Here is a 20,680-nt window from a genome sequence, read left to right as displayed (position 1 = left end):
AGAAAAACCCTGGCTTTTCCAGCAAGTTTCATCTGGCTGAGTTGCTTTATCTCAGGGTGGGCTGTTGGCTGCCTCTTTTTGCTCTCTCTCTCTCAATTTTTTTTTTTTTGTAAACTGCCTCAACATGTCACTGACCTTGAAAGACAAGGACTTGGAATAGCACAGAATAGAATTTGCACTTACAAGACATTAGCAAGATATTAACACGAATTCCTAGGGTTCTTATATTGTCCACATTCCAGATATGAACTTTATCCTTTCAGTTTTTCCATATACTCACCTCTTAATCAACTTAAGATGTGAACAACATGTGTTCCTTCTGCAGCTAGTTAAAATGGCTTTATAAATGAGCCACTATATCCATATTGACTACATATTCAAAACAATTTAAACATGGGTGTCACAGGACCGTCGAAGGTGAAATTCTCAAGGCAGTGTCAATGAGAATTTAAATTCACCAAAAAATCTTCATCAGTCCCCTTTGCAATAAATTTTCAATGCTTAGTGCAATTAGAAACTTCATCAATTAATTGAAAAGCACTTATCTTAAATGTATAAATGAGCCACGATGTATGCATACCAAATCCCTTGTTCCTTTCTGTTTATTTCTAGGCAGTTGAGATCCTCAAGGCAGAGAGAATAGGTCATGGGTACCACACCACTGACGATCCTGACCTCTATAAGGAGCTGCTGGAAAAGAACATGCATTTTGAGGTACATTGGCCATTACTGTGGGCAGTGGCGTAGGGAGGGTGAAATGCGCTCCTGCCCCGCTCCTTCCGGCCACACGCACGTCATTTCCCTTCCCCCATACCTCTTTAACGTTCCTGGCACAAGCAGCAACTCCAACCTGCTACTCACACCAGTGTCGGCTCTTCCTCTGATGTCACTTCCTAGGGCGGGTCCAGGAAGTGATATCAGAGAAAGAGCCAACACTGGTGGGAGCGGAAGGTTGAGGTGGCCCCTTACTATGCCACTGACTGTGGGTACTGAGTAGAAAAACAGGCACATGTTAAAATACCCTTCTCAAAGATGTCTTCAGATTTGGTATTTAGCTTATAGCTTATCTTTTGGCAGTGATTTAAGGCAATTAATAATTAGCTATTGTGGGTATTTCCTTCAGCATATAGGCCTTAGAAGCAAAGGGGCCCTTTTAGTAATGTTTAGCATGCGCTAAACAATACTTATCATATGCTAAGTGGCACATGGACCATAGCATACTCTAAATGCCATGTGTCTTTGTCTGTTAGTGCATGCTAAGCTTTAGTTAAAGGGTCCCTAAAATATTGTACCTGAGGCATAGGAGGGTTAAGTGACTTGAGCAAGGTCACAAGGAGCTTTAGCAGGATTTGAGCTGGGATTTTCTGGTTGTCGGCTCTTGCTCTAACCATTGGACTCTCCCTGCACTCTTATATACTAGCAGAACTATGAAAGATACAAGGGATGATAAAGGGACCTGAAGCGTTCGCTAACAGATTAGGACTTTGGAAAAGATGACTGAAAGGACATACGAAAGATATTTAAAATCATGACGCTCTAGGAAAGGTTAATACTTTTTCAAATGGTATCGGGAGTAGGGGGCATATCTTAAAACTAGTTGCAGACTTAAAATCCATGCATATTCAGAGGCCCTCTGCACACGGGGCAGAGCTTTCCAAAACCCGGACAACTGCCGGGTTTTGGAAAGTCCGTCCTGGTACCGGGACGGTCCTCTAAAAAAAAAAAAAAAAAAAGGACATGTCTGGGTTTTCCTATCTTCAGCCAGGCTCAGGAACTTAGCCAGAATTTTATGCAGCAGCATGCAGGCAGAGCCACTAAACCTTCGGATCAGCTCTTTGTTTTGATTATGGGTGAATTATGTTAACATGGCAGCAATGTCTAATCCATGTTCTGGCCCATGGCAAATTTCAGAAAAAGACAAGGGAACTTTGTTAGGATGAGCAGAGGAAAAAATTTATTTTACTTTTTGATAATGTGTAGGGACATTCCCTCCCTCAGCCCACTCCCTCCATGATTATCAGTTTTTTACACTTTAAAAAAAAAATAAAATTTAATATTTGTTACATACAAAAATAACAGGAAAAGCCACAGTTAAATAATTCAATAAAAGAAAACACCTCTCCTGACACGAATATTGGAGGAGCCTCGACCCTGAGGAAGGTTTAAATTGAAACATGATCGTGTCGGGAGAGGCGCTTCTTTCATTAAGCCTAAGCAGGTAAGTGGCTTTTATGAAATAAAGTTATAAGAAATAATCAAATATCTATAATAATAAAATGCTAAGCGCGCATGTGCACTCTCATCGCGTGTTCCCCGAGATCTGATCTGTCGGGATGTGCGAGCGAATGTGGAGTCCTGCCGTTGCCTTCCCGAGCCTGCTACTTACTGTTACCATGGACAGGGAGAGAGACAGAAAGAAAGAAAGACAGACAGGGGGAAGGGAGAGCGACAGAAAGAAAGAAAGACAGACAGGGGGAAGGGAGAGCGACAGAAAGAAAGAAAGACAGACAGACATAAAGAAAGGGGGCAGGGAGAGAGACAGAAAGAAAGAAAAAAAAAGAAAGAAAGAAATGCCTAAGTCTACACATCTATTCTAGCACCTGTTAAATATAACGGGCTAAAAAACTAGTAATAAATAATGTTATAGATGCGAGCAATAATTGAATAAAACAGATTCTGATGATGAATGGAGTCGATTTGGTAAAGATTTTTGCCATTATAAAGTCTATGAATGAGTCCACTGAGGATCTAAAACAGGGGTGCCCACACTTTTTGGGCTTGCGAGCTACTTTTAAAATGACCAAGTCAAAATGATCTACCAACAATAAAATTTTAAAAAAACACAACGCACACTGTACGCATAGAAAATGTTAATCATCATTCCTATTCCAGGGTTTTTCAAAGAGGTCAAAGCAGATGACTCTATGCACTATCACCTCAGTAACAACCATACAAAAATAGACAAAAATATACCCCCCTCCCTTTTTACTAAACCACGATAGCAGTTTTTAGAGCGCAGGGAGCTGCGCTGAATGCCCAGCGCTGCTCTCGACGCTCATAGGCTCCCTGCGCTAAAAAAACTCTATTGCGGTTTAGTAAAAGGGGACCTTAGTGTAAAATATAGACAGCAGATATAAATTGAGACACATTTCGATCACTAAATTTAAAATAAAATCATTTTTCCTACCTTGTCTGGTGATTTCATGAGTCTCTGGTTGCACTTTCTTCTTCTGACTGTGCATCCAATCTTTCTTCCCTTCTTTTAGCCTGTATGCTTCCTCTCCTCCAGACCTCATTCCCTCCCCCAACTTTTCCTTCCTCTCTCCCTGCCCTTTCTTTCTCTCTGCCTCCCTTTCCTTTTTTTCTGTTTCTCTTCTTTCCTTCTGTCTCCCTGCCTGCCCTTTTTCTTTCTTTCTTTCTCCCTGCCCTCCCCCAAGACACTGCCACTGCCATCGGGGACCCAAACTGCCATCGGGGACCAGGACCCAAACCGCCACCAATAACAGGCCCGAAAGCCGACGCCAATAACACGCCCAAAAGCCGACGCCGCCCCAACCTCTCCCTGCTTCGGCCGACCAGCATCGCGAGGAACTGTTGGGGGAAATGCTGCCGGGTCCTGCCTTCGCGGAAACAGAAAGTAGGCAGGACCCGGCAGCAAGAAGAGGAAATGCTTCACTAACATGTCTCCCGCCTTAGCCCGTAGCGAACGCTTGCTTCAGGGCTCTCTACATGTGCGTGCAGGCTTCCCTTCTCCCCCCCTCCCCCTCCCCGGGCATAACTTCCGGTTTCGGAGGGAAGAGAAGAGAAGCCTGCACTCACACGTTAGAGCCCGGAGCATAAGTTTGCTAGGGGCTGAATCTCCAAGCCGTTTTTTTTGGGGTTTTTTTTAATGTTCAGCAGCGGCAGGCTGATCGGCCCGTAGATCAGGACGGCAACACGAGTGCGATCGACTCGAGTTGCCTTCCTGAGCTACTGGTCGATCGCGATCGACGCGTTGGGCACCCCTGATCTAAAACATTGAAAAAAATTATAATCAAGAAGATCGAGGGGATTTGTGTGGTGTGTTTTTTGTTACAGCAGCAGAAGAGAGAACTGAACTAGGATACATACCTCCTGAAAATGTTGGGTATCAATAGTATATTCATCTCTGATTGAAAAGATGCCCTTGCCCCCACTTTTTTTGCTTAATCTTTTTATTGAGTTTGGAAAATACCATACAAAACTAATAACCTAACTCAGGGGTAAGCAATTCTGGTCCTCTAGAGCCGGAGCCAGGTCAGGTTTTCAGGATATCCACAATAAATATGCATGAGATAGATTTGCAAATCCATCTCATACATATTCATTGTGGATATCCTGAAAACCTGACCTGGCTCCGGCTCTCGAGGACTGGAATTGCCTACCCCTGACCTAGCCCAATGAATAAACAGGCGGAACAATGATAAGGAGCAAAAGACATTTGTTAGCAACAGGATCTTGCAAAGAGTCTAAAAGAAAGAGTTCTATAGGTTTCCACGTAAACGGTAGACTGGAACATTCCTTTTTAATGTGGATAAATGTAAAATACACTAAAACCCTATGAACAATTTCCAGTCAGGCTAATTTTTACTTATAGATTAAGCTGCTTTTGAAAATTGCTCTCTGCAGGGGTAATTTTTCAAAGCTAGTTCTGTGGATAAAAACATTCTACCCATGAAAATGAACTGTTGAAAATGCCCCAACTCAACATACTTTTTACTTGCATTTATCAGAGATTCCTGGGGACAAGGATTGGAAATAAAAAACAACCCCAACTTGCTTTCTTATTTTCAAAAACACACAAGCCTTATGATCAGAAAAAGTACCCACAGTGCATTCAGCGATAGGTAGCTGTGAGAGTATTTTCTTGGGTAGTTTTCAAGTACTTTTACTTTAATAACTCCTATGAAGTCCACATGGATTAAAAATAGAGAATAATACGGTGACAAAATTCATCACCGTTCCCGTCCCTGCGGATAACCGCGGTAAACGATCTTCATGTCATTCTTTAAGGAGAGAGGGAAGAATCGGAGTATGAATGGCCACAACCACTGACCCGCAAGATTTGCTTTGAAGAATGCTGGTGTAGAAGGATTGAGGCTGAAATAGACACTAAAAAATGACATGGGATTATTTCCCGCGGTTATCCGCGGGGACGGGAACGGTGATGAATTTTGTCACCGTGTCATTCTCTAATTAAAAACAACCATTTAGACCTCATTTAGAATATTGTGTACAATTCTGGAGACCACACCTTCAAAAAGATATAAAAAGGATAGTCGGTCCAGAGAAAGACTACTCAAATGGTTTGTGGTCTTCATCATAAGGCTTATGGGGACAGACTTAAAAGATCATAATGTGTATACTTTGGAGGAAAAGTGGGAGAGGGGAGATATGATAGAGATGTTTAAATACCTACGTGGCCTAAATGTGCATGAGTCGTGTTTCCTTTGAAAGGAAGCTCTGGAATGAGAGGGCATAGGATGAAGTTAAGACATGATAGGCTCAGGAGTAATCTGAGGAAGTACTTTTTTACAGAAAGGGTGGTAGATGCGTGGAACAGTGTCCTGGAAGAGGTGGTGGAGACAGAGACCGTGTCTGAATTCAAGAAAGCCTGGGATAGGCACGTGGGATCTCTTAGAGAGAGGAAGAGATCATGTTTACTGCGGATGGGCAGACTGGATGGGCGAAAATGATAGGAGGCTTGCACCAGAAGACATATGAGGAGAGACTGGAAGCCCTGAATATGTATACCCTAGAGGAAAGGAGAGACAGGGGAGATATGATTCAGACGTTCAAATACTTAAAGGGTATTAACGTAGAACAAAATCTTTTCCAGAGAAAGGAAAATGGTAAAACCAGAGGACATAATTTGAGGTTGAGGGGTGGTAGATTCAGGGGCAATGTTAGGAAATTCTACTTTACGGAGAGGGTGGTGGATGCCTGGAATGTGCTCCCGGGAGAGGTGGTGGAGAGTAAAACTGTGACTGAGTTCAAAGAAGCGTGGGATGAACACAGAAGATTTAGAATCAGAAAATAATATTAAAGATTGAACTAGGCCAGTTACTGGGCAGACTTGTACGGTCTGTGTCTGTGTATGGCCGTTTGGAGGAGGATGGGCAGGGGAGGGCTTCAATGGCTGGGAGGGTGTAGATGGGCTGGAGTAAGTCTTAACAGAGATTTCGGCAGTTGGAACCCAAGCACAGTACCGGGTAAAGCTTTGGATTCTCGCCCAGAAATAGCTAAGAAGAAAAAAAATAAAAAATTTTTTAATTTGAATCAGGTTGGGCAGACTGGATGGACCATTCGGGTCTTTATCTGCCGTCATCTACTATGTTACTATGTTACTATTTGGCCTTTATCTGCCGTCATGTTTCGATGTAGGGCATTTGAAAATTGTCCCTTTAGGTGAAAGTTAGCAGTCTAACCCTATTTTTACGGGATATAATTTGGTTTTATATTTTATGCTGTTTGCTTTTATATATACAGAGGTCAAAGTCCCTCCTCGAGGGCTGCAATCCAGTCAGGTTTTCAGGATTTCCCCAATGAATATGCACGAGATCTATTTGCATTCACTGCTTTCATTGTATGCTAATAGATCTCATGCATATTAATTGGGGAAATCCTGAAAACCTGACTGGAGTTGCCCATCCCTGATCTAGCCCCTAGTACTGGGGTGTCAAAGTCGGTCCCCGAGGGCCGTAATCCAGTCGGGTTTTCAGGATTTCCCTAAATGAATATGCATGAGATCTATGTGCATGCACTGCTTTCATTGTATGCTAATAGAGCTCATGCATATTCATTGGGAAAATCCCGAAAACCCGACTGGATTGCGGCCCTCGAGGAGGGACTTTGACACCCCTGGTCTACAGGGTCCCTGCTTTGCTCTCTTTTGTTTTGAGAGATACACCAAGGTGTTCTCCGCAAAATGTTGTTTGTATTGCTTTTAATGGATGACCATTTCTGCTTATTGGAATTCACCATGAAATGGCAGTTCTACTGAATGTGACATGTCTCCGTTTTCTGCTCCCTAACACAGTTATGCCCCTGGTCTAGCTACCTCACCAGTGCATGCTGTTCAGACTTTACAAAGCATCCTGCAATACAGTAAGTATAGATGAAACCGTACAGCATTTAGCCAAATTTCTGTGCCATTCTGTCTGTGCATGTTATCCTACTACCCAGGGAAGTTTGTAGCTTCCTTGTTAGACCTATGGGCCTGCAAGCACAATTCAAAGGGAAACTGAGCATTTTGCTTTTGCAAATGTGAGGACTAGCTGGTGTTACAGGCACCTCAAAGAGAGAGTTTGCTTAACAAGGAGATATCGCCGTAATAGAAACATAGAAAACATAGAAACATGACGGCAGATAAGGGCCATAGCCCATCAAGTCTGCCCACACTATTTACCCATCCTCTTAAGTCTACTGACCCCTGAAAGTATAATTGTGATTATACTGTCACTCTACTGACCCGCTCATTCAGTCCTAGTGACCCTATCCCTTGGCATGACCTCGCAGGGATCCCACATAGGTATCCCATTTGTTCTTGAAGTCTGGGATGCTGCGTGCCTCGACCACCTGCACTGGAAGCTTGTTCCTTGCATGTGTCCTGCATGTGGTCCTGCATGTGTCGTGTGCCTCGCATGACACACTCAGGACAGCTACCAGCAGGTCTAGAACTGCTGGAAAGATTTTGAAAGGGAGGGGGGGGGGGCATTCCCTTGTGTGCATCGCAAGGAGAGCTCGTTTAAATACTAAATGAGCTCCTTGTGATGCATTTTTATAGGGTTCTTAGCAAGTCTGCTCTAACAAGTTTTAACTGCCACTGAAAGCTTTTGAACATCGAGGCCCGAGTGGAGAAACTGATAACATAACATCTATTCTCAAAAGACCTGCTCTGGCTCCCTATCACGGAGCGGATCTCGTTCAAACTACTTTGACTTGTATTTAAAGTATTTCAATTGCATCAGCCAGGCTATCTTAGAACGAAGATGGAGGGCTTGCATCAGGACAGAGTATTATATGCAACTCAACGCAGTTTGTTTGAGCTTCCTTCATTACAATCAATACATCTGACATTTTCTAGAAAAAGAGCCTTTGGCTATGCAGGCCCTCAACTTTGGAACGAACAATTTCGGATTTATTAGGATACCTTACATTGTATAAGATGTTGAAAACCTGGCTTTTTTAAACTCGGCATTTCATATTACTGATCACTAAATGTTCTAGCATCATTTTATTTTAAATTTGTTTTTTTCTTGTCAGTAGTCTTATAGGGCTGTTCTGATGTCATGATTAGTGCAAAGCTTAAGTGTAAGTTAGCACTTTGATGGTAAACGGCCCTTAAACCTTGTAAATGAATCGGATCAAGATTGTTTGAAATCTATTTACTTTATTGCATGCCTTCTCGTATTTTTGGAAAGAGTAAAGCAAGTGATTCACATCTACCCATTGCACTCCATTCAGTATGGTATAGACCTCTACTGAGCCATCTCTTCCCCAGGCTGAAGGGCCTTTAGTAGTTCATCTCCTTTATCATTTTTGTTCCCTTACTCCAGGGTGTCAAAGACCCTCCTCGAGGGCCGCAATCCAGTCGGGTTTTCAGGATTTCCCCAATGAATATGTATGAGATCTATTTGCATGCACTGCTTTCATTGTATGCTAATAGATCTCATGCATATTAATTGGGGAAATCCTGAAACCCGACTGGATTGCGGTCCTCGAGGAGGGACTTAGATACCCCTGCCTTACTCTATATCAGGGGTCTCAAAGTCCCTCCTTGAGGGCCGCAATCCAGTCGGTTTTCAGGATTTCCCCAATGAATATGCATTGAAAGCAGTGCATGTACATAGATCTCATGCATATTCATTGGGGAAATCCTGAAAACCCGACTGGATTGCGGCCCTCAAGGAGGGACTTTGAGATCCCTGCTCTATATCTTTTCTGAGAGGCGGCGACTGGAATTCGACATGATTCGAAGTCTGACTGTACCATGGAGAGATGCAAAGGCAGTATAACATTTTCATCTGTTTCTAGTCCTTTCCTGATAAATCCTAATGTTCTGTTTGATTTCATAGTCGCCACTACTGCACACTAAGCTGAAGATTCCAATGTATCCTTAACAATGACACCTAGATTCTTTTTGGGTGGTGGCTCCTAATATGAAACCTTACATCACATATGGTAGCTATACCATGTTTCCCCGAAAATAAGACACCCCAAAAATGAGCCCTAGCATGAATTTCGGGGTAGGTCTTAATATAAGCCCTAGTTGCCGGCAGCAGCGGCACTCCCCCCATCTCTCCCTCCCATCCAAACCGCGAGACAGAAATAAATACCTTATAACAAACCAGCAGTGTTGGCAGCAATCAGACAGGTTGCTTCGCGGCCTTCTATTGCTCGGGGTTCCTCTTGCGCGTTGCTGATTATGTCATCAATGATGAGGCAGAGGAACGGCCGGGCGATAGAAGGGCGCAAAGCAGCCTATCTAGATTGCTGCCGACACTGCCAGTTTGTTATAAGTTATTTATTTCTCTCTCGTGATTCAGATGGAAGGGACAGATGGGTCGGCGGGGAGGGGGTGATAGAAAGATGCTATATGAGTGGCTGGGAGGAAGGGAGGGATAGAAGCTGCAAGGGTTCTGCTGCACAAGGGGATGGGTGAGAGGGGAGGAAAGATGCTGCACATGTGGGGGAGAGAAAAGAAATAGGAAGAACTGGGGTGGAGAAGAGGAAAGGAGAGATGATCATTACATGAAAAAAAAAAGACATCCCTGAAAATAAGACCTAGTGCCTTTTTTGGGCCCATAAATAATATAAGACAGTGTCTTATTTTTGGGGAAACACAGTAGTTCAAGTTCTTCTGTCCTACATGCATCATTTTGAACTTGCTCACATTAATCATCATCTTCTATTTTGATGCCCAATCTCGTAAGTCCTCTTGTAATTTTTCACACTCCTCTTGGCTCACTCTTTAGTCCCATCTCTAGATTGTGATAAAAAAAAAATGTTAAAAAGCAGTGGCATTGCGAGGGCAGTGATGCTCCCCACAGGCTCCCCTTACCCCCCTGCCCCAGTACTTGTTTAAATCTTCGCCAGCACAAGCAGCTTTTCTGGCCTGCTGCTCACGCCAGAGTTGGCTTTCCATCTGACATCACTTCCTGGTCATGTGACCAGGAAGTGATTCAGAGGGGGAGCAAGGCCAGCGAAAGCAGTAGGCCAGAGAAGTTGCTCGCACCGATGAAGATTTATAAAGATAGGGGATGGGGGCAGAGAGGTGCCAGCACCCAGGGCAATCTGCCCCTCCCTTTACCACACCACTGCATCCTAGCAGCTGATGCATGCATGTATATTCATTGTAGATATTCTGAAAACCCTGCTTGAGAAGCACTGACTTATAGTAACCCTTCTCTTCCTTTTTGAAGTCTAGCTCCAAAGCTATATATACGAGGACAGTGCGTCGCTCTAGTTTTTCAGCAAACATGATGTCAATTCTATTTAATTTCCAGACAAAAGATTTTCTGAGCCACTGTTCATGAAAGGCAGATGCAATGGAGAATGTGATTTACAGTATATTTCTGTCATTTAAATTATGCAGTTAGAACCTATCTCCTTTATTTTTTCGCCTCAGATTTAAGAATGATAAAGCAAATTACTCCTTGAACACAGATGATCCATTGATTTTTGGATCTACTTTAAACAAGGATTACAAAGTGGCCAAGAAATATATGGGCTTCACAGACGAGGATTTCATGCAAGTGGTAAGCAACCTTTAAAACGGTGGATTTTTATGTATGATCATGCATGAAACAGAGAAAATTAACAAGGCATGTGATATACTAAAGAAGGTTAGCATTTGACATTGTGACTTTGTACTACAGGAATTTACTAGCAGGTTCTATGTAAATAGAGGTGTACTAAGAGAAAATCGGATAAAGGCTAAATAAGTATATGTTTCTAGATTTTGTTTATTAAAAACTTTCTATAACTAAGGTGACCATATGTCCTGTTTTGAACGGGACCGTCCCTTTTCAGATCCCCTGTCCTGTTGTCCCCACATATAGCTTCGGGATGCCAAAATGTCCCATTTTCAGGGACAGCATCCCGAAGCTGTGCGCGGGGACAACGGGGCAGACGATTGCTTCCTGTCCTTCCCTGCTGCACAAAAAAAAAAAGCAAGCCTCCCTCTGGCGCCCGATTGAAACCACCTCGGTCCGCCGCTGCTCTCTTTACCTCCTTGCTGCTGCTGCTAATCGCCTGCGGGATTGGGGGCGGGACTGACAATTAATAGATGTCCCCTTTTGATGAAAAAAATAAATGGTGACGTTATCTATACCGCATAACAGCCTAAAAAAGGATCCAAGCGATGTACAATATATAATCCACAATCATCACGAAAGGAACTCCATTTAAAAATAGGATAGAAAAGAGTAAAAGCAAAAGTTTTTTTTAAAAAAAATTTTTCTTAAAAAAATTTTTCTTAAAATACAAATGATCAAAATCTCCATAATCTTAATTCTAATAGCAATAAAAACAAGCAATCAAATCTCAGTAAACCATTGTAAATACATATAGCTAAAAAAAATTGTTTTTCCATATCAAAATTAATCATTATAAAAATACAGATTACAGCCCCAGCCTCAATTATTCAATTTGAGAAAGCCAATTGGAAAAAAATGTGCTTTTAGGTGTCTTTTAAAGTTTATGTATGATTCTTCTTTTCTCAAATCTATGGGCAAATTATTCCATAACCGCGGAACTAGATAGAAGAATGCACAATCTCTAATTGACACAAGATGTGCCTTCGAGTTATATAGGAACGACTACCCTATTGTCATTTAAAGATCGTAATAGACATCTTGGGGCATAAAATAATACCCAAGTTGGAAAGATAAGAAGGCATGTCTTGGTTCAAACAACTTCAGGCTAAATTCGCATATATCAAAAACAGAAAGCCTTAAGATATATCATTCATAGCCCTCAATAGCGCAGGCTAGTATGAGTATCAAACATTTTCCCATACAACACAACAGCACCTAAATCGTCATCGGTCCCAGTTTAAATCTTTTTTAAATATGCTTTTAAATATATTTTTCTTTAAATAGTTTGAGTAGAAAAAATACTTTTAGAGTAAAACAATAATACTCATCTAATCTAATCTTTGGTTTATATTCAGGGTCATCTCTAATCAGAGCTTGACTCGGTTAACAAAAATCAGACCAGAATATACATGGAGATCTTAGTCTATGCGGATAGGGGTTAGTACTCCGACATAGAGCTATGTCCCAGGACCTGAGAGGAGATGTCCTCATGTGAGAGAGGCCCCAGAGAAAGAAAGGTCTCAGGGAAGAAACATCCAGAGAGACAGTCTGGATGGGGGGAGATTTCCTTGATAAAGCCTTGTGTAGGTGAAACATAGCTCTATGTCAAAGCAAAACAAAAAGAAAATACATTTTAACCATATCCCTTTCAATCACAGCTAGGTCCACAAGGTTGTCCTAATTAAGTTCCTGACCACTGAAGAGATGAATGCATAACCCTTCAATCTCCCAGTAGATACTGACCTCTCCACATCCCTCCTTGAGGAGGGACGGTGAACAACCACCAATGACAGCATTGGGTATTATGGCCATTCCTGATAGAGCAGCAAGCAACTGTAGCCTGGTGGTCGGTGCAGTGGCCTTCCACATACTTGAACAGAAATAAGAATTATACTTAGGTCCCCTTAGAAGTCCACTGCACTAGCAAATGGACTACTTCGCTGCAGGAACCTGTGTGGCCAGTTTTGTAAATATGCCAGATGTGTGAGGGTTTTTGTTGTTTCTTTGGACTGTGCTTGTCTATTTTGGCCATTTACAAGGCAAGAACATCCTTCTCCTATATTTTCAAACTAGAAATCCCAGTGTTTTTCCTGTTTGAAAATGGCTTTTGAGATTTGTAAAATGGATTGAGTAGAACACATCCTAATTCTGTTCTGAATGTTCTCTTGAAAATGCTCCTCTATGCCCAACTTAGCACGTGTTAATTTGTAGGTTAGTTCACTGGAGTGAGCGCATAACTTTTAAAACTGACTTTAAAAAATGCACAGAGTTAGTACTGAGTGGCTTAAGTCTACAATCATTTTAGCCTGCTCTCCAGCAATGGAGGCTCGGGAAGATGAGTTGACTTGCTCCTTGCTAGCCCTGCTAGAACCTTGCTGTTTACAAGAGGGGGTGGGGATATTTTAGAAAGGAGATCAAAAGTCCACCAGAGGTAGTACAGGGGTCAGATTTGATAAGGGGGGCAGATGTAGCTTTTTTTTAGTAGCCTGGGCATAACTCTAGGCCGTTAGTGAAGGCTTTTCTACAGCCTCTCAAGAAGAAGCATTTACATATCTCCAATACTTGTTTTCTGATGTTTACAGAATATCAATGCAGCTCGCTCTTGTTTCCTACCTGAGAAAGAAAAGAGAGAACTTCTCAATCAACTCTATGAAGCTTATGACATGATCCTCAGTACAGAATTCTAACTATAAATCCAGCACCACTTTCTTCAGGCTAGATCTGAGTGATTGACGCTAAAGTCTTGGTTCTACTGCTCTCCGGATAAAATTGCCTATAGCTCTCCGGATCTCTTGCCTATAACGGCATTGTTTTTATACCAGCAAGGATTATTGAACTTTGCAAAAGTGCTGGGTGTTTATAAATGAAGTAAAGTTTCCAGATAAGGTGTTGCATAGATCTGCTCTGTGGTCTTAAAACTATTCTCTCTACCTCACTGACAAACTCAGCAGTATTAACTCTCGGTGAGTCTTTCATTCTTGAAGAGAATAGTCACAGTTAACAAATTTCATTATAGTTAGAATTAAAATTTTTTATTAAGTATCATTTTCTAGTTCTTAATGTATAAGCCAATCTATCTCATAATGCCTTGTACTTGGATGACAGCAATGATGTGTAATTAAGTAAATACAATTATGTACATTTTTTTTATCTAGAAGTTGTGACATCTAAATCCAATTTTGGATGTTTCGGGGAAAAATATTCAAACTGCCAGGAGAGAAAATGACTGTTTTCAAACCAGAAAAACACTTCCTTTTTAAAAAATGGGTCATTTTCCCGATAGATTTGTCCTCAGCATGTATCTTTCCTTGAACCATTTTTTTGTGTGTGTGGGTAAGGAGGGAAAAAAAGAGTTCAAAAGGCAAAATGCACAAAAAAACCAACTACAGTCTTCTTATCAGAAGGCCACAGAAATCCCAGTAGAGCAGTAGGGTACTGCAGTGAAATTTACATAAAGGTCCCAGCTACATTTCTCATTATATAACCCATAATATTTGTATGGTGAGCACTACAAAACTCACCTATAACCTATCATACCCCTCCACAATATCCCTTATGGCTTCAGGTATCAACTATAGGTCAATATTGTAGGTTTTTGGTGGGTTCAAACTTTCCACTACACGTGTACTAGATAACCGTGGGATAAGGGCATGGGCCCCCTTCTGGGTCAGCAGCCTTTCTACATCAAGGAGCCAATTTATCCAAAATGTCTGACCCAAGACTTACAAAGAGCCACAAGGTGTAGCTTCTCTCCCTTCTCCCCCTAACCCAGAACCAAGGTTCTCTTCCCCTCTCCAGGCTCAGACCCTTTAATCTTCCTCACAACTGCATGATTCCTCCTCTCCCCTAGGGGGTGAGAGAATTCCAACTTGTAGCCCTCTCAAATGCTGCCCAGTACCCACTGGTCCAAGCCAATCCATGCCCAGGCCTCCTAGTGGACACAGCCACCCCCATAGCTGGGATAGTTTGGCTACTAGCCTGGCATCATTGGGTTGAGGAGGTTGCTACCTTAGGGGAGGGTTCAACCTCATTGATCTGCCTGAAGGAAGGGCACAGGACTCTTAAATCCAAAGCAAAAGGAGGCTAGCAGAAACAGGCAGAAGAACTGGAGCAAAAAGAGAAAACTCAAGCTAAAACAAAACACAGCTGAATCACAAATAAAACTTGAGCAATGCATATTTGCGCCAGTCTGCCATGAAAAGCAGATGAAGCTGATAGTGTACAGGACAGTAAAGAATTGTCAGAAGTGAAGGAAAATGTGAGTGGCATAGCAATTGCAATGAACAGCATGTTAACTGTCCTGAAATCGTCCTTGAGCTACATCCTGGGGAGAGTAACAAAAAAAAGGCAGAGAGGAAGTGAAGTGGAGAGAAGGCAGAATGTAACCAAACGGGAGCTTCCTCTTTAAAGGATTTTAAAGTCCTATGCCCTTCCTGCAGGCAGATCAGTGAAGCTGAACCCTCCCCTAAGGCAAAGCAGATGACAATCCATATGCTACCTCCTCAGAAGCATAGTATCTCTTTATTCTCTCAAACCTAAAGCCCCAGCTGCCCTTCATTCTGTAACTCCCCACCCCGTGTCCTCCTTCCAGCTTATTCTTTTGTAACCAGCCTTGCTGTTTTCTTTCACCAGCATCCAACCACCCCCCGACACAAACATCTTTCTCTTTGCCTCGTTCTGCCCTGCTGGGTCGTGGTAGCTTTCCCTCTGCTACAGCTTCCCGCCTATGTAGCAGAATAGAAGGGTAACAAAGCGCTGGCTCCCACTGGGGGTGGGAGGGGCTGCATGGGCCACAACCAGAGCTCCACCGTCTGCTCATAGGGCCTTCCTTTGAAGACCACCGCTGTAGGATCCAGCTCAAGGAGCAGGAGCTGAGATCTGGGAGGTGGTTGTAGAGTTTTACCAAGAGCAAAGATTCAGTAATTAAGCAAGAAAGCAGTCAGGGTGCCAAACTAGGTGAGGAATGGGAACAGTGCTACTACTCGCATATGAGAGACCTCGCCTTAGGCACCTGGGATGCACTGGGAAGGGGAAGGCCTGCCATTTTGAAGAGGCATCCCTCTTGCTGGTCTTCCTGTAAAGGTATGGAGGTGGGTGGGGGGTCACTCAGGCGGGAGGGAGAGGGCGATTGGGGGGCGGGTGGAGTGTCTTCTGGCCACTGCAGCCAGCTGAGCTGCTCGCAGCAGGGGAATAATGTAAGCCAGGGTTTTCTGGCTGACCTTTCAGCTGCCTATCCGACACAATTCTCTAACCGGCACTGTCCCATAATTGACATGCAAACGGTGGCCGCTGACATGGTCCCAGTTTAGAGAATCTGGGGCTTACTTTCTTAAAAGCAATAACTGAGGTACAGAGAAGCTAAAAAGTCACATAGGATGCAGATTTTAACCATTGTGGGGTCCGGAATAAGTCAAATGCTGGCTGTAACTTAATCCTTTTTATTCAGCAATATTAGCAGTAGAGATAGCAGAGCTGAAGAGTACAGTCACCATGCAAGCTTTACCTAAGGAGAATCGATCAAAGAGTAGAGGATAAATGAACATCCCCACATGAAAAAAGAGAGTGAAAAGTCAAAATTTGCACCCAGTACATTTAACATTAATCAGATTATTTATTACGGGATGGCGATCCTCAGAAATGGAAACTTGCATGACACTTTTCTGATTCACAAAAGTACAAGTTTAAATGAAGTTACTTGCTCTATACACATCACGGGTTGCCCATTGAAACATAGTACAAAATATCTACCCCAGTACGAACAACTTTAATTACTAAACTCTGTTCTCGTGCGGTTCAATACAACAACAGTTTGGGAATGAATTTCAACTGTTACAGACTGGAAAATAATCTTCAGATGTTGAGCAATATTGCCTTTCCAACAGACCTGTATCTAAAAGGTGTATAAACAGTACCTGTGCATTAAAAAAAAAAAAAAAAAAGAAACTTATCTTTTGCACACATTATGGTACCTCATTTTGAATTTTTTCAGCAACCAGCAGCGGTGACATTTAAAAACAAAGACCTCGGCTTCACGCAATCGTGGTGGCTTTGCTAGATACAAAATTTTGAGTTTTTCATTCACTCAGAGTTTTGTATTTGGCCTAAACCAGGGGTGTCAAAGTCCCTCCTCGAGGGCCGCAATCCAGTTGGGTTTTCAGGATTTCCCCAATGAATATGCATGAGATCTATTTGCATGCACTGCTTTCATTGTATGCTGATAGATCTCATGCATATTCATTGGAGGAGTGTGTGGTGCAGTGGTTGGATCTACAGCCTCAGCACCCTGGGGTTGTGGGTTCAAACCCCGCGCTGCTCCTTGTGACCCTGGGCAAGTCACTTAATCCTCCATAGCCCCAGGTACGTTAGATAGATTGTGAGCCCACTGGGACAGAGAGGGAAAATGCTTGAGTACCTGATTGTAAAAACCGCTTAGATAACCTTGATAGGCGGTATATAAAAACCTAATAAACTTGAAACTTGAACTTGAAATCCTGAAAATCTGACTGGATTGCAGCCCTCAAGAAAGGACTTTGACACCCCTGGCTTAAACTAAAAACATAATTCCTAAAGTGTGCCTAGGATTTAGTGCATGTTAGCGTGGGATTTTTTTTCTCCCATGCACGGTGTTTAGCGTGGGATAGGTCAGTGCTTTGGACAGAGACCGGACATGGAATGCACATTGGAATTGGTGAACAATTATTTGCACAGTTATGTGTATATTCTTACTCCTTCCTAAAGAAAGCGACATTAAGTGCATCTGTGTTAACTGTGAGCGAACTTGACTAAATAACAAAGTTTAATCACAAGTTAACACCAGACATTGCTGGATTTACATTTAAGCTAGACTAGCTACATCTTAGGGCTCCTTTTACTAAGGTGCGTTAGGGCATTAATGCGCGGAATAGCGCGCGTGCTAGACCTTAATGCCAGCATTGAGCTGGCGTTAGTTCTAGCCACGTAGCACGCGGTAATATCCTGCGTGCGCTAAAAACACTAGCGCACCTTAGTAAAAGGAGCCCTTAGGGCCTCATGCTTTACTAGCATAGAAAATTTATACTTAAATTTACAGTTTAGGTGCTACGATACGTAAAAATCAAATCTGGCTCTGGATACACCCAACAGACTGCACAACATTTGCATGTTTTGCACATTGTAAGTGCAAAAACATATTACTCTCCCTCTAGTAAAACAGGCCCCTCCTTTTGTATAAATTGTCTATTGTAGTGGACAAATACAAAAAAAAAAATCCTATCCTTATCCAGCCCCTTCTTATACAGATCACTACACCCCGTAATGCAGGGCTGCCCAATTCCAGTCCTCCAGATCTACTGGCAGGCCAGGTTTTCAGGATATCCACAATGAAACATGCATGAGAGAGATTTGCATACCACGAAGTCAGTGCAGGCAAATCTCTCTCGTGCATATTCATTGTGGATATCCTGAAAACCTGGCCTGCCAGTAGATCTCGAGGACTGGAATTGGGCAGCCCTGCATTAATGGCTTGTTGCCATCAATATCAGCTGCAGTTAAGATGTGTTATTTTAGCACAGGTCAAATTTTAAGTAATGTGACCTAAGGGGGTTAATAATCAGCCCACAGCCGTGAACAGCTTGTAAGTTAGTTACTCATAGGCTGTACATTTACTTTCAAAAAAAAATCCCTGGCTGCATTTTCTAGTACAAAAAGTAGTTCAGGAATGTTGAGAAATCTAACTTAAATAGTGAAAAAAAGTGCACCATAATTACTGCTGCACTGCAGTTGTTTCTGCATTTCCATATACACTTTTCTTAAATAACTATCTTCCCGGTAACAATACAGTAAAACCTTGGATTGCGAGCAAAATAATTTCCTGAACCATGCTTGTAATCCAAAACACTCGTAAATCAAAGTGAATTTCCCCATAAGAACTAATAGAAACTCAGACAATTCGTTACACACAAAATACTGTACTATATAAAGTAAAAATATATTAACCTGTACTTTACTTTTGAAAACAAGCGTGAGGGAGACGCGAGGATGAGGATTATTGTGCAGGACAAGTTTCACGATGATGGGTCGTGCGTATTGCAAGACCGCAGCATCGGCGAGAGAAGAACCATCGGCTCAGCTGTCATATGTGTTTACTGCATGTTCTCGTAGTGTAAGTCCTCGCTCGTTCATCAAGTTAAAATTTAATAAAACATTTTGCTTGTCTTCTAAAACACTTGCACACCAAATTACTCACAATCCAAGGTTTTACTGTATAAACAGCAATTATGAAAAAACATTTACATGTATCTTTAACATTACTGAGGCTGAACTAACCTCATGTTCAATGTCAGGGCAAGTGCAACCCCTGGCATGGAATAGCTGAGTATTGTGTATTGACAAGGGAGAATGATACGGGGACAAATTTTTCCCCATCCCTGCGGTAACTCATTTTCCTGTCCCGTCACCATTCCTGCAAGCTCCGTCCTCATCTGCACAAACCTCAAACACTTAAAAATCATAAGTAGCAACATTCTAGAGCTCAGATTGTGATGTCATAATGCCTCATTCCACCAATGCCTAAGCTCCGTCCTCATCTGCACAAGCCTCACACTTTAAAATCCGAAGTAGCAACATTCTAGAGCTCAGATTGTGATGTCATAATGCCTCATTCCACCAATGCCTAAGCTCCATCCTCATCTGCACAAGCCTCACACTTGAAAATCCAAAGTAGAAACATTCTAGAGCTCAGATTGTGATGTCATAATGCCTCATTCCACCAATGCATAAGCTCCGTCCTCATCTGCACAAGCCTCACACTTGAAAATCCAAAGTAGAAACATTCTAGAGCTCAGATTGTGATGTCATAATGCCTCATTCCACCAATGCATAAGCTCCATCCTCATCTGCACAAGCCTCACACTTGAAAATCCGAAGTAGAAACATTCTAGAGCTCAGATTGTGATGTCATAATGCCTCATTCCACCAATGCATAAGCTCCGTCCTCATCTGCACAAGCCTCACACTTGAAAATCCGAAGTAGCAACATTCTAGAGCTCAGATTGTGATGTCATAATGCCTCATTCCACCAATGCCTAAGCTCCGTCCTCATCTGCACAAGCCTCAAACACTTGAAAATCATAAGTGTTCAAGGCTTGTGCGGTTTAAGGCAGAGCTTACAGGAATGGGGCAGGGACAAGGCCAGAGACAAAAGTCACGGGGATGGGGAAAAATTTGTCCCCATATCATTCTCCACGCTGCACCTCAAGCCTACCTCAGACCTAGCTAGTTAAAGAATGGAAGGTCAGTGGGAATATTCCAGGACGGCTGCTACTACATGGCAACAGTTGATCAGCTCAGTGGGGTTTAACTGGGCTAGAGCAGCTCCAGCCTGGTTAAAGCCCTTTGAATATCGAGTCCCTACTTACCAATAAGCGGGATTAAACAGTAATGTTTCTTAATGGTAGCTCAGGTTGATAAGTACGCCTCGTCACATTCAGCATATGTTTTGAAACCACATGCAAAATGAAGTTATACAGTTGCTTCCCTTGGGATACCAGCCTTGAGACATATTTTCATACACCAATAAAGCAACATGTTCTATTTTAGTAGAAAAATATGTGAATGAACATATTAAATTTGTAGGAACACACACAGAAAAGGGGATTAAATAGCACAAGTTGTGCCAGGCATCAAGGCTTTACTTGATAGGGAATGGAGGACTGATGAAATAAACTGTTTCTTACACTGCACAGAAGGTGGGAGCTGGCCATCAAGTTTTATCTAGTAAACAAAACTCAAAAAGCATTCTAATGGTCTTTTGGGGAGACTTTAATCTAATCTTCTATTTCTGCGTCGGTCATACCTAGGTAGGC

General features: G+C 42.4%; 1 protein-coding gene across 2 annotated transcripts in view; it reads left to right on the top strand.

Moving 5' to 3' along the window:
• ADA (adenosine deaminase) overlaps positions 1 to 13,995 on the top strand; it is a 91,942-nt gene extending 77,947 nt beyond the window's left edge. For both annotated transcript variants that reach the window (XM_033914664.1, XM_033914665.1), the window contains 4 exons: positions 613 to 714; positions 7,058 to 7,125; positions 10,649 to 10,778; positions 13,421 to 13,995. In XM_033914664.1, coding sequence (XP_033770555.1) covers positions 613 to 714; positions 7,058 to 7,125; positions 10,649 to 10,778; positions 13,421 to 13,525 — 405 coding nt within the window. In that variant the 3' untranslated portion in view covers positions 13,526 to 13,995. The remainder of the gene's footprint in view (positions 1 to 612; positions 715 to 7,057; positions 7,126 to 10,648; positions 10,779 to 13,420) is intronic.
• Positions 13,996 to 20,680: the final 6,685 nt, after the last annotated feature.

The sequence above is a fragment of the Geotrypetes seraphini genome, chromosome 11 (genome assembly GCF_902459505.1).
Source record: "Geotrypetes seraphini chromosome 11, aGeoSer1.1, whole genome shotgun sequence".
NCBI classification, from domain to species: domain Eukaryota; kingdom Metazoa; phylum Chordata; class Amphibia; order Gymnophiona; family Dermophiidae; genus Geotrypetes; species Geotrypetes seraphini.
The sequence above is the reverse complement of the archived record's forward strand: the minus strand, read 5'-3'. Positions and strand labels throughout refer to the sequence as shown.